The 15,338-nt window shown below is 43.2% G+C and overlaps 1 protein-coding gene across 1 annotated transcript in view; it reads right to left on the reverse strand.

Annotated features, from left to right (window-relative positions):
* Positions 1-2,200, reverse strand: part of LOC129544166 (ATP-binding cassette sub-family C member 4-like) — a 153,864-nt gene extending 151,664 nt beyond the window's left edge. The window contains 1 exon segment of the mRNA XM_088842846.1: positions 2,127-2,200. Within this exon segment, the coding sequence (XP_088698972.1) occupies positions 2,127-2,200 (74 nt within the window).
* Positions 2,201-15,338: the final 13,138 nt, after the last annotated feature.

Here is a 15,338-nt window from a genome sequence, read left to right on the forward strand (position 1 = left end):
CTGTTTCTCCATTCTTTGGTCATTAAGCAAAGCTTGTGCTCTACCAGTCTCGCCATCAATTTACTTATTGGTTGTGGGAATCTGAGCGGAGAAAGAACCTCCCCAGTCATGATAAGGGGTCTCAATCTGGGCTAGAATTCTGGCACAAGTCCAGGCAACCAATTCCATGACAAGCACCGCAGTTACATACACAAGAAACATAGACTCCAGAACCAGACTGCCTGGCTTGAGATCCTACTCCACCGCTTACTAGCTATGTGATGGTAGGCAGGTTACTCAACCTCTCTGCTTCAGTGTCTCCAGGTGTGAACTAAGAGGCTCCTTCCTCCCCAGCAGGAAAACTGGAAATGAGTGCCAAACAAAATCAAAGGCTTCACCTTCCCTTTCTATGCACAGACATTTTCATAATCAACAAACAGCATGTGCTTTGAAAGTTTCTTGCCCTACCTGAAGTTAAGGAGACATTTGTCTATTTTGATATTATTTATGGTAACTACTGATCGCCGAAGAATTGATGCTTTTGAACTGTGGTGCTGGAGAAGACTCTTGAGAGTCCCTTGGACTCCAAGGAGATCCAACCAGTCCATCCTAAAGGAGATCAATCCTGGGTGTTCATTGGAAGGAGTGATGCTAAAGCTGAAACTGCAATACTTTGGCCACCTCATGCGACGAGTTGACTCATTGGAAAAGACTCTGATGCTGGGAAGGATTGGGGGCGGGAGGAGACGGGGACGACAGAGAATGAGATGGCTGGATGGCATCAGCGACTCGATGGACATGAGTTTGAGTGAACTCCGGGAGTTGGTGATGGATAGGGAGGCCTGGCGTGCTGTGATTCATGGGGTCGCAAAGAGTCAGACACGACTGAGTGACTGAACTGAACTGAACTGAACTGAACACACATATTCTGGAGAAGGAAATGGCAATCCACTCCAGTATTCTTGCCTAGAGAATCCCGTGAATAGAGGAGCCTGGTGGGCTGCTGTCCACAGGGTTGCACAGAGTCAGACATGACTGAAGTGACTTAGCATGCATGCATGCATTGGAGAAGGAATTGGCAACCCGCTCCTGTATTCTTGCCTGGAGAATTCCAGGGACAGAGGAGCCTGGTGGGCTGCCATCTATGGGGTTGCACAGAGTCAGACATGACTGAAGCAACTGAGCCACAGCAGCAAGCACACACATATTCCTTCTTCTAGGACCCTCTTTCCTTAAGGGCCACCAGATAGCCAAGAGATGTAGCCACATACACTGAAAACACCACCAACAAAACAAGCATAGGAGCTGCCATCCCCCTGGGGATCCCCTAGGCTGTCCCATAAAGAAGTATCAGAATTTGTGGGAAAGATGAATGGGTTAGCGTCGAGAAATAAAAGATCTAGTAATCACCCAAGTGTGATTAAAGTCCAAAGGTTCAGGCCTGCCTTTCTGCAGTCTCAGCTATCAGATGAAGACTTCATTTAAGAACTTCAGCACTCTGCAGCGTTTTTCATCGTGTTTCCTCCCAGTTCAGGGATCCTTCAGTGGTTTCAGGACCATATGACTCCTGGGCAGGACCACCTACATCAAGACCATGCACTGCTTCTCCGAGCTAGAGATCTGGATAAGACCCCACAGGTTTCAGGGACCCCATCCCCAGGGTTTGATCCTCGAAGGTGGCAGTGGAGATATTTGCAGTAGGGATTGGGGCTGTGGTCAAACAGACACTCTGCTCCTGGCTGTGTGTCCCAGGAAAAAGCAAAAGGTGTTCCAGAATGGTGTTCCCATTCATTTCATAAAAAACAATTGTGTACACACATGAAATTGGCCACAACAAGGTATCAGGACAAACAGTCAACCACACAGGGAGAGAGGCAGGGAGAGAAAGAGAGACATGGTCATAGACGGGGGATAGAGGGAGCCCAGGGCAGCTGGAACTCAGATGTTCACCTAAGGAACATGGGGAAAGGTGGGGACATTATTGGAATATGGCAAAGGTGCAGGGCACTGATTAGATAAAGTTTTTCATAAGCTGCTTGCCTGGGGGTCCGGCGCGTACCCTCCCCTTGTCCCTTGGGCCCCAACAGAAGCCAGCAGTGTCAGGCATGTGCCCACAGGGATTGTCACAGCTTAGATGGGATGCTCACCAGACAAACAGGCGCGAGCAGAAGTTCGCCTTCTGCAGCGGGTTGGTCTTCACCTCCGGGGACACGGGCAGCATCTTGCTGGCCAAGGTAGACACAGACTGGGGTCGCCCTGCTCAGAGGCGGTGGGGCTCCTGCTGCTCCTGGAGGCGCTGGCGGGGATGCTGGTGACCGGCCGCTCCGCAGGTTCACTGGGCCGGATCCTGAGAACACCCGCTTCTGAGAGTGGAGGCCCTTTGTGCGCCAGGTCCCACCTCCTAGGACTGAGAAGCCTCCAGGGTCCCCCTTTGAGGCACCCACTCTGTGCAGCTGCTGCCACAGGCATAAGATGGATGCAGCGTGCCACGTGTGGGGCTACAGGACCAAGGGACACCCAGGTAGACGCGTCTAGAAGCCCCACGCAGGTGGGAGGCAAAGCTACCAGCTCTTTGATAAAGGCAGACAGGCAGGCTGCCTGTGGGGCACAACCAGCCCAGCTCCCTGGAGCACACCTGGCTGCAAACTCTGTGGAAGTTCCTTCTCTGAGTCCAGGCACTCACCCAGAAGGTGGAGCCAGGAGGCTCAGGCCCCGCCCATCTCTGCTGCTCAGAGGCTCCCCCTGGGCTGCAGAGGAAACCTGGAGAAAGCTGGCAGAAGGAGACACAGCAGCCTCCCCTCTGGGCATGCTGCCCCCCTCAGGACCAAACAAGGGCGCTGTGGGAAGGTCTCCAACTGGAATGGAGCAGGACCCTGAGGGACCTTCCTGGGATAGACTGTACTCCAACCACCTGCCCTCTGCCTGTCTCTTGTTTGTTGAAAAGCTTCAGTCTCCCAGGCCTCCTCTGAGTCACAAAAGGCTGGCTCAAGAATGATTGGAAGAATGTGAAGATGTAATATCAGAAAAACTCCACCAATAGATTTGCCATACAGCAGTCACAAAATCTTTATAACAGGGTCTGGTGCACATTCCTGAGTTGTTTTGCAGATGCTAAAAAGTCTACCAGGTGGAAGAAATTAACTGCATGATGACCAGGATAAACTCGAACCTAAGGATTTATGATGATAACCTCTGTTACATTACCCTGCTCCTCAACATCAATCGGAATAGTGCATGAGCTAATCAAGTACCCTGGACTCTCTCCCTCACCTTGCCTTTAAAAACCCTCTCCTGAAATCCACTGGGGAGTTCCAGCCTTCTGAGCATGAACATCCTGTACTCCTTGCTTGACCCTTGCAATGAACCTTTCTCTGCTCAGAACTCCAACTCTTCAGTTTGTTTCACCTCAATGTACAATGGGCACAAGACCTTGGTTTGGCCAATACAAACCAGGCATCAAAATTTGACAATGGCCAACAACAGGGTTTAGCATATATCATGGTTATAGAGCTGCAAGATTTAGAGAAATATGACAGATTAGAAAACTTCAAATGATTTCAAAAGATGAATTCATGCTGTCATTAGAGATCTCCACAACATGTGACATGTCTTACATCTCACAGGTTACATTGTGGGGGGACTCTTGTGAGCTTTTTGCTGCCCTCTTACGAGGGGAATTTGGGACAGAGAGATTGCCTTATGATTTCTTTCATCATGAGCTCAGCTCAATAAAGCTGGAGGAGAAATCAATTTTAAAGAAATCCTTAATGTATTCAAACATTTTTTATAACTCAAACATGTAACAGTGACATATGTCATAGAACACAGGTTGTGTGCATTTGTGGGGAGCTTACTTCACTTTCAACTCAAACAATGCCCTATTCAAGGAAGTGTTATCTGTTTCACAGATAAGAAAAATGAGGCTCAAACACAGCACTTCTCCAAGGTCTTCGAATCAGTAAGTGATTAATCTTGATTTGGATTCAAATCCAAGTCCAGTATGATTGTCCCACTGGTGGGTGGTCAGTGTGTGAAAAGTGCCAAGAGTATGCCATCTGAAAGAATCAATGACTCCAGGACTGAGAACAAAATCTTGGATCCTCACTCATAAGTGATAAATTATTTCTGTGGCTGCCTTATCAGCTCAGCAGCTTTTCTTCCCTTTCGTTCTAAATGAAAAAAGACCAAAGGTTTTAACAAGATCACATCATTATTCTTTGATAATTTCCCATGCACCTTGGCTAAAATGGTATTATTAATAATGACTTTTAGCTTCAGTTATGCAAGATGAATATGTCCTGCAGAAATAGTGTACAGCAATGTGGCTACAGTTGACAGTACAGTACTGTGTCCTTTCATTTGCTGAGAGAGTAGAGCTTGGGGGTTCTCAACATAAAAGAGAAAAAAAACATCTAAATGATTAAGATGTGAAGTGATAGATACATTAATTGGCTTGGTATGATGAGCATTTCAGTGTATATGTATGTCAAGTCATCAAGTTGTACATCTAAATATATACAATTTTTTATTGTCAATTAAACTTCAATAAAGCTGGAGGATAAATCAATTTTAAAGAAATCCTTAATGTATTCAAACATTTTTTATAACTCAAACATGTAACAATGGCAATGTGTTGATTATTTTCTATTGATGGGCATGATGGTGGTTTATTATACTATTTTCTTAATTATTTTCTTAATTTTCATACATGCTTGAAATTTTCTGTTGCAAAAGGAAGACAGTTGAAAATTGTCAGTTTTCAATTACCCATCTTTCTGGTGTTAACTTTTTCTCAGTTAATGCAATCTACAATCTAAATAATCACTCCTCACCTAATTTCCAGTTGTCTTTGAAATTCTCTACATTTTCCATCCCTATAAATGTTCAGCTACTAGCTCTACTTCAAAGATGAAGAAATTGCTTGTTGAAGTGGGGAGTCTGGTGACTTCCCTTGTCACTATTCCAAAGACTGTTCTCTCCAGTTCCAACTATCTCAGGACCATCGTTATCGTCTCCAAACTGTCAAATACACTCAGTCCCTTCAGCTTCTGATGTATTTTTTAAAACTAAGATTTTTTTGAAACTTTTTAGCATTCTTTTCTGAACATAAAGTAATACGATGTTTAGAAGAAATATAGAAATCCAGTGTTAAATTGTTCAGAGAAGAGTGGCTCTAGAGCCAAGGGATCAGATATTTCACTCATCCTACTTACTGTGAGCCTCAGAATTTGTGAAAGCATTTTCTAAAACCTAAAACAACATACAAATAAAACTTCGTTTTGAACAGATGTTCAGTGAATGCCTTTCAGGTGCAGGACCACTAGGCCAGACCAGAGCTTACAAATGGGGGAGATGTCAGAAGACCTCTATCTGCACTTGTTTACTGACTTGAAATGGTTTAATACGACAACTGAAGGAGCAATAACAAGTGATGGAGTGGATGCAGAGAAACCGCAATCCTTATGTACTGCTGGTGGGAAAGTAAAACGGTACAACCACAAAGTTACCACGTAACCCAGCAATTCTCATAGCTATCTATCCAAGATAAATGAAAACATATGTCCACTTGAACACTAGGTTACAAATGTTATAGCACCATCATTCATGAAAGATAAAGGTGTGAGGGGTGGGAGGAAAGAAGTGTACACCACCTTATGAATGAGTACATGAAACCTGGAATTACATGCAGCAGGATATGATTTGTCAAGATAGATACACTGCTGTATGCCACAACTAGATGAACATTGAATATATTATGCTGAGTTAATGAAGCCAGCCATTGACTCTAGTGAGGAGGACAAAACAATATCTAAGGAGAAATTCAGTCTTGTTGGAGTTGATGATTCAATTCCAAACAAACGTCAGGGATACATGGTGGAAATCTGTATCTGTACAAACTATAAATTATTATATGGTCTACAGCAGGGGTCCTTAACCACTGGTCTGTGGCCTGTTAGGGACCAGGTCACATAGCAGGAGGTGAGCGGTTGGCAAGGAACAGAAGCTTGATCAGTATTTACAGCCACTCCACTCAGCACTCACATTACCACCTGAGCTCCGCCTCCTGTCAGACCAACAGCAGCATTAGATTCTCAGAGAGGCACAAACCTTATTGTGAACCGCCCACATGAGGGATCTAGGTTTCACACTCCTTATGAGAATCCAATGCCTGATGATCTGAGGTGGAGCTGAAGGGATGATGCCAGCACTGGGGAGCATCTGCAAACACAGATTATCATGAGCAGAGAGGTTGACGGCACAGACACCATAATAAGGCATTTGCTTGCAGACTCATCAAAACCCTTTCAGTGAGTGGCAAGTGACAAGCTGCATCTGCTGGCAGGCTGTACAGTAGCACGAGTTGTACTTCAACTGGACAGCCGCATCTCGTGATAGGCTTTAAGTCAAAATCCGTCACTACTTTTAGTGCGCACAAGGCCTGCCCATTATTTTATTTACCACTTCCATCAGTGGCTCTTTCCTGCACTGCACACTTGTCTCTGTCACAGTTTGGTAAGCCCACAGCTAACTTTACCAAAATGAGTGAAAAACAAACATAGCTGGAGAGTTTCTTTGATGAGGAGGAGAGACCCAAGGATGAGACAGCGAAAGACTCTAAGATCGCCAACAAAAAGGAAACTTCATTTAAGATAAAGTATCAAGAGTTCTACTTCAATTGTGGGTTCACTGCAACACATATATGCGGCAACTAGTTATCCAACAAGTAAATTGGCGGCATTCCGTGCCAAAATGGATCTATGGAGGTGACAAGTGAACATTGAGATTTTTAACATGTTTCAAATATTAGCAGAGATTTTAGTCCCTAAGCCAGGGACTTCTTTCTCCCAGCTGGTGTGTGATCACCTATCTCAGCTTTCTAAAGAGTTTGAGCATTACATCTCAACCACAAAAGACTCTTGAACTGGGAAGGAATGGATCTGCGACCCGTCTGTGAATAAGCCAGGTGAATCGACTTTGTTCATGCTAGAAAGAGGATCATCTTCTTGAGACTGCAAATGATGATGACCTAAAAAGTATGTTTGAGACAACTTCAAATTTCTATACTTTCTAGATTAAAGTCAAGGCAGAATATACTGCCACAGGATATTCTCTGTGGCAGAGATTGCCACAAAGCACTGAAAAGCCTGCTTCCATTTTGAGCAAGCTATCTTTGTAAAGCAGGGTTTTCTGCAGTGACAGCAATCAAAGCAAGACCACAAAGCAGATTGGACATAAGAACACACTTCGGGTGTCACTCTCTCCCATCACTCCTGGATGAGACCATCTAGTTGTACAAAAACAAGCTCAGGGCTCCCTGATTCTGAAATATAGTGAGTTGTATAACTATTTCATTATATATTACAACGTAATAATAACAGAAATAAAGTGCACAATAAATAAAGTGATTGAATCATCTCAAAATCATCCCACTCTCCCTGGTCCGTGAAAACATTGTCTTACATGAAACTGGTCCCTGGTTCCAAAAAGGTTGAAAATGACTGGTCTGCAGGATCTCTGTCAAATAGTCAAAGCTTTAAGTGTTAAATCTGTAGCAGGCATAAGAGCAGTACTAAAAGGATTCCGCTGAGATAATGCTGGTCCTCAAGCATTTTCAACCAAGTCATAGAGGAAAATGAGATTCACAATTTAAACATAATCCTGTGGGTATCCATAGTTCTGAATATAGTGACAATTTCTCTATCACTCCTCCTAGTAATATATCCACCTCTGTAAACTCAGGAATGAGCACCCAGCTGAAATCTAGCCAATTATCATATGACATGTCCATGTCCAAAAGGCTTGGCCCAGAGATAACCTCATTGCTAATAGGACCAACTGGACTTCTTCCTTGAGAAAGTTGAGCAGGGTGGTGGGGGGATGGGGGGAAGGTGAGGGTGAGTTTTGTTTTTTGCTGGAGCTGGAAAGGGAAAACCTCTCTTTCCTTTCTAATGAGGGAGTTTTAAGGACATGACCCATGATTGGTGACCATGTGCCCCATTTACATGGAGAGCCTGAAAGAACAAAGCAGGCACTCAGAGAAAGTCATGCAGTCAACAACTATTTATTAAGCACCTACTATTCCAGGAGCTAGGGATATATAAGTGAACAGGACGAGTGGTATAAAGCAGAGTCTTTGTAACATCAAGTCTTTGTAACATCCTGAGTCTAACAGGATCCCTCCTTGGATGGTGTGACCTGCTGGAGCAGAAGCTGTCACTTTCCAGCTCATGTCCTCTGACTCTTCTCCAGGACAAAGGAGCTCACTGCTTATCTGCAACTCTCCACTTAGGGCCTCTTTCTAGGTATGGAAGCACACTGGGGCCATATGAAAAGCAAGCCAAAAACCTTGGATTCAACCCTCAACCAGTGATGGATGGGGAGTGGGTAGATAAATGCCCCAATGCCCTTGCCTGTGAGTTGGAATAATTCTGTCTACCAGGGTGACCCCAAGGGAAGGAGCCCAGTTGCAAAAGCAGTGACTTTCTTGCTAACACACTTTTCACCGGTTTCCTTCCCGCTTTGTCTTACTCCTCCACTCCCTACATGTGTTTTCCTCGGATCACTTCTAAAATAAACCACGTTCACTCAAATGTTTTCCCCAGAGTCTGTGACTGGAAAACCCAAACTATGAAACCGATGAGGAACATCATTCCAAGTACTGAAAACTATATTCACTCCCTCCCTGAACCCATGAAAACCCTTTTCAATATTATAAACCTTGGGTTTATAATATTAATGCAGTAGCACTATTCACATGATGATTTTGAGATCTTGAAATGCATCTGGTTGAAACTGAGGTGTGCTTTACCTGTACAATACAACACGGATTTCAAAGACAGCATAAAACTCTTTTTTGCCGCCATGATTTTTTACATTTATTACACGCTGATATAGTATTTTTGACACATTGGCTTAAAAATATCTTACTATTTGTCCCTTTTAACTTTTTCACATGACTACTACAAATTTAAATTTACAGATGTGGTTCACTGTATATTTCTATGGAGAGCATGGCTGTAACCAGTGGAAAGGCTTTAGCACCAAAAATTTCTCTCCCACTCAAGAAAGCAAATCAGTAAGGGTCATGTCAGTATACAAATTTCAAATGTGATCTAATTCATGGAAAGAAGTCACACTCACATTTCAGAGCTTTGTTGTTAGTGATGAGTTCCTGTGTCACTTCCCACTGGCCCTCAGTCCCATTTGTATTATTTCACTATCATATAGAGACCTGATGTAAAAAATTAAGCAAAATTTCTCAATTTGGGCCAATGGCTTCCCTGGGGGCTCAGTGGTAAAGAATCTGCTTGCCAATCAGGAGGCCTGGGTTAGATCCCCAGGTCAGGAAGATCCCCTGGAGAAGGAAATGACAACCCACGCCAGGGTTCTTGCCTGGGAAATCCCATGGACAGAGGGGCCTGGCAGTTACAGTCCATGAGGTCACAAAAGAAGATGACTGAGTGACTAAACAAAAACATTAAGGTATTATAATAATACTGGGAGCTTCAGTTATTTTGTTTTCAGCCTTTTGGAAAACTAGTCCATTACTGAGATAAGTTGTCCAAAAAGTGCTAAGAGTTGATAAGGGTGTCCTCTGAAAAGAAGATACCTAAAAAGATGAAAACCCTGCTTTCATTAGGCTCACAATCTAGAAAAGGAATAGGTAAAAAGAAAATTGCAGCAAAATGATACAAATAATATAAACATATAAGTATATTCATTCTCACCTATTAAATTAGCAACACTCTTTAAAAACCAGAGTAGCCCACGCTAATGAAAAGTGTGATAGGCACTGTAATCTATTGGTAAACTATAAATTAGAAAAGCATTTTCAGAACATAATCTGACAATATCTATTAAGAGCCTTAAAAATATTCATCTTCTTTGACTCAATAGGATTTTTACTCACAAGATGATAAAGACAAAAAAGTCATTTATAGAGAACTGCTGCCGCTGCTGCTGCTGCTAAGTCACTTCAGTCGTGTCCGACTATGTGTGATCCCATAGACGGAAGCCCGCCAGGCTCCCCCATCCCTGGGATTCTCTAGGCAAGAACACTGGAGTGGGTTGCCATTTCCTTTTCCAATGTGTGAAAGTGAAAAGTGAAAGTGAAGTCGCTCGGTCGTGTCCGACCCTTAGCGACCCCACGGACTGCAGCCTACCAGGAACTACTTATGCACAATTTTATTTATATGCAAATGTTTCTCAGGGCAGTGGTTATTATTAAACTGTAATCAGTTCAGTTCAGTCGCTCAGTCGTGTCCGACTCTCCGCAACCCCATGAATCACAGCACGCCAGGCCTCCCTGTCCATCACCAACTCCCGGAGTACACTCAAACTCATGTCCACAGAGTCGGTGATGCCATCCAGCCATCTCATTCTCTGTCGTCCCCTTCTCCTCCCGCCCCCAACCTTTCCCAGCATCAGAGTCTTTTCCAGTGAGTCAACTCGTCACATGAAGTGGCCAAAGGATTGCAGTTTCAGCTTTAGCATCAGTCCCTCCAATGAACAGCCAGGATTGATCTCCTTTAGAATGGACTGGTTGGATCTCCTTGCAGTATAAGGGACTCTCAAGAGTCTTCTCCAACACCACAGTTCAAAAGCATCGATTCTTCGGCGATCAGCTTTCTTCACAGTCCAACTCTCACACCCATGCATGACCACGGGAAAAACCATTGCCTTGACTAGAGGGACTTTTGTTGGCAAAGTAATGTCTCTGCTTTTTAATATACTATCAAGGTTGGTCATAACTTTCCTTCCAAGGAGCAAGCGTCTTTTAATTTCATGGCTGCATTCAGCATCTGCAGTGATTTTGAAGCCCTAAAAAATAAAGTCTGACACTGTTTCCACTGTTTTTCCATCTATTTCCTGTGAAGTGATGGGACCAGATGCCATGATCTTTGTCCTCTGAATGTTGAGCTTCAAGCCAACCTCTTTCACTTTCATCAAGAGGCTTTTGAGTTCCTCTTCACTTTCTGCCATAAGGGTAGTGTCATCTGCATATCTGAGGTTATTGATATTTCTCCCAGCAATCTTGATTCCAGCTTGTGCTTCTTCTAGCCCAGCGTTCCTCATGATTTACTCTGCATATAAGTTAAATAAGCAAGGTGACAATATACAACCTTGACGTACACCTTTTCCTATTTGGAACCAGTCTGTTGTTCCATGTCCAGTTCTAACTGTTGCTTCCTGACCTGCATACAGGTTTCTCAAGAGGCAGGTCAGGTGGTCTGGGATTCCCATCTCTTTCAGAATGTTCCACAGTTTATTGTGATCGACACAGTCAAAGGCTTTGGCATAGTCAATGAAGCAGAAATAGATGTTTTTCTGAAACTCTCTTGCTTTCTCCATGATCCAGCGGATGTTGGCAATAGGATTTAGAAATATCCTAACTTCTAAGTTTAGCAATAGCAACACGATTGAACAAATTATGAATTATTTTTAAACAAGTGCTTTTGAACATCTACCATACATCTACCTTTCAAAGCACTGGGAATCGATGGACTACACGATATGTAAGGCTTATTTTCTCTTGGTGTTCACATCAAAGTAGTGGGAGATAGACGGTAAAAAAGAAAATGGATGAACAAGATAACATCAGGTTTCATGAGGAATATGAAGAACAGAAAGTGGGAGTGGCTGGAGATGGCTGGCGAGCCCTGCTTTAAACTGGGTGGTCAAGAAGGCTGCTTAGAGGAGAAACTTAGCCAAAACCAGGGAGTCAGTCTTCTGCACACCTGGGAGGAAAAAAAAAAAAGATAAAAAAAAAAATCCCTGGTATTGGATAACTTAGGTGAGTGTAGATTTTAAAAAAAGAAAGAAAGGGAGACCTCCTCTTGCATCTGTCAGAGGAGGCAAACTGCCACCCCCGAGACTGGGGAGACCCACAGGTGAACAGAGGAAGCTGAGGCTTCTCAGGGTGAAACCACCGTGGGAACCTGCGCCTGGGGAGGAAACCAGAGCCATAACTGACAAACCGCTGGAGGCTGAGTGTGAACAGTCTGAGAGTAAAAACTCCAGGGGACCCAGTCGTGCAGGGACTCACAATACTGTGAGCTTTCCCTCCAGGAGCTTCACCGGGATCCTACAGGAAATACCAGGGAAAATCCCCTCAGCCTTCCTGCTGGGAGTGGGCGGATCCGAGGAGCCAATTTGAAACAGACCAGAACACTCAGTCCTCTTAAGAAGGCCTTCCCTACAGGAAAACTAGTACTAGGGTCTAACCCTCTAAGGTATTAACTGAGCCCAGCTGACCTGGGGGAAGGGAAATACCCAGCTCCAGCTGGCTCAAGCCATTCTGTACCACATAAGAGACGGGGTGGGGGACAGAAAAATGAGAAACACTTGTGAGATTCACCGTCCAGAGGAAGAGGCTCACTCAGGAGCTGAGACCTAATCATGGGATCTGCCTGCGCTCACACCTCACCTCCTCATTACTAAAGCCCTCTTAGAGCAGTGCCTTTAATCCAGGACATCATGTCTGCATTTCAAGAAAAACACAAGACACACCAAAAGGCAAAAGAAAAAGACAAAAATATTTTTGAAGAGACAAAACATCATCAGAACCAGACATGGCAGGGATGTTGGAAATATCAGATGAGAAATTCAAAAGCAACTATGCCTTCCCTGGTGGCTCAGTGGTAAAGAATCTGCCTGCCAATGCAGGAGACCTGGGTTTGATCCCTGGGACAGGAAGATTCCCTGGAGAAGAATCCAGTATTCACTCCAGTATTCTTCCCTGGGAAATTCTATAGACAGAGAAGCCTGGTGGGCTACAGTCCTTGGGGTCACAAAAGAATCAAATGCTACGGAGAAATTAAACAACAATAACATGACTAATATGCCAAGGGCTCTAATGGATAAAGTATACAGCATATAAATACAGATGGGCAACAGAAGCAGAAAGATGGAGATTCTAAGAAAGAACCAAGAGTAAATGCTAGAGATAAAAAGCAGTGTAACAGAAACGGGGGGGGGGGGGAGACCTTACAACTAGGCTTATTATTTTCAAATTAAAGAAAAACATTTTGGCTTTAGAGTAATAAAAATAAGAATTATATCCAAATCTCCTCAGAAACCAAGGAAACATGGGGAGAGTACGGTGAAAAAGTTTTAAGTGTTGAGAGAAAAAACCACCAACTTAGAATGCTGTAATTTGTGAAATGATTGTTCAAAAGTGAAGGAAAAATGAATACTTTTTCAGGCAAACAAAAATTGGGAAAGGAGTACAAAAAGGCTGTATACTGTCATACTGTTTATTTAACTTACATGCAGACTATATCATGCAAACTCCCAGACCTGATAAAGTACAAGCTGGAGTCAAGGTTGCCAGGCAAAATATCAATAACCTCAAAATATCAATAACCTCATATACGCATGAAGCCTGGTGTGCTGCAGTCCACGGGGTCTCAAAGAGCCAGACACGACTGAGCGACTGAACTGAACTGATGCAGATGGTATCACTCTAGTGGCACAAAGCAAAGAGGAACTAAAGAGTCTCTTGATGAGGGTGAAAAACGAGAGTGAAAAAGTTGGCTTGAAACTCAACATTCAAAGAGCTAAGATCATGTTATCTAGTCCCATTACTTCATGGCAAATAGATGGGGAAAAAGTGGAAGCAGTGACAGATTTTATTTTCTTGGTCTCCAAAATCACTGCAGATGGTGACTGCAGCCATAATATTAAAAGACACTTGTTCTTTGGAAGGAGAGCTATGACAAACCTAATAAAATCTAAAGGGAAGATGTAGAAATTCTGGAGATGGATTCACAACAATGTGAATATAATTAATGCCACAGAGCAGTGCATTTAAGAAATGGTTAAAAGGTTCGTTTCACCTTATGTATACTTTACTGTGTAGGGGAGAGGAAAATTCCTCTTTCTTTTATACTTCTAGGCTCTCTGGATGGAGCCTTGGAAATTCAAATGATGTAAGACAGATGAACAAGAGAAATACAGTTTATTAACCTGTGCAGCATGCACACTTATGGAAAGATCTATCATTTACAGATTGCTATTGTTGCACACGGACAGTTTTGCAGAAGTGTTTCATGTCCAAGAAAATTCATAGAAAGGACTTTTGATAAATACAAGTTTCTGATAAATTTCAGACCATGCTAGTCAATTTTGTAAGAAATTTTATAAATCTAGCAGAAAGCCTGATGGCTTCATAAAACTGTTAACAAAAAGGATTAGTCGCTGAGTGAACTGGTGAATATGGTTATGATTTTTATGGTTTTTGTCTAAAATATTACCAGTTTAAGTTTGCATTTTCCAGATATAATGAAACCCTTCCGTTCAAAATAATTATGACTTACAACAATTTGGAAAATTAGACCTTTGTAAGTAGAACTAAAACATGTCTTTTCTTTCTACCTGATTCCTCCAAAACTTGGAAACTCTTAGGTTCCCAGCAGATGTATCAGATAAAATAAATAAATAAATAACAAAAATAAATAAATAAAGTTTGAATATAACCAAAAAATAATAATAATACGGAAGGCCACCTCCTAACAGGGACAACTCTTCCACCTCCAGGTGATAGTCGTATTCCCGGAACAAAGTTTCTCATCTGTAAAGTGGGGACTGAAAATCAGTATCAACTTCATGGAGTTATTGTTGACGTGAAAGTGCTTGCTGCAGTTCCTAGCACAGAAGGGATGTTCAATAAGTGGAAACAATTATGGAAAGATATTTTACCAGAGTATTAAATTGACTGTCCCTTGCTATGGTGTGAATGTTTGTGTAAAAGGAATGAAAATGGAATTCTTGAGGTTATAGCTTAAGGGGCACTGGTGCTGGTATAAAGAGCACAGTTGGCAAGAAAACAGCCAACCAAGATTTCCTCCACAGAAGAGAAATCAAAACCCAAGTCAGAGGCGAGTAAAGGACTGGGAATGAGAGTCAGAGAGCTGGAGAGCCCTGTCCCCAGTGATCACCGTCCCCAAAGTAGGGGGGATATAGGATATGACAGAAACCCCTTCAAGTATGGGTCATGCCTTACCTCCTGCTAGCAGCCAGCAGAGTTATCAGCTTTGTAGAGGAGACTCCCATGCCATCAACCTGTGTGACGAGTGAAGTAGAAAATCCTGATTTCCCACTTGGGGTCTGAAAAATTCAGAAAGTGGGAGGCAACAGTCTTAAGGAGTTTGGAGCCAGGATGAGATAATGCCATAGAGACTGATGAAGCGTGTGCCGTCCAGCTGGGGAGCAGATTAGAACGAGTTACATCCTTCCTTTAAAATCCCATGAAGCAAAGAGAAGTGAAAGTCACTCAGTTCAGTTCAGTTCAGTTCAGTCGCTCAGTCGTGTCCGACTCTCCGCGACCCCATGAACTACAGCACGCCAGGCTTCCCTGT

Source organism: Moschus berezovskii, chromosome 13 (genome assembly GCF_049115385.1).
Source record: "Moschus berezovskii isolate FMDL1 chromosome 13, NW_MosBer_1.0, whole genome shotgun sequence".
Taxonomy (NCBI): domain Eukaryota; kingdom Metazoa; phylum Chordata; class Mammalia; order Artiodactyla; family Moschidae; genus Moschus; species Moschus berezovskii.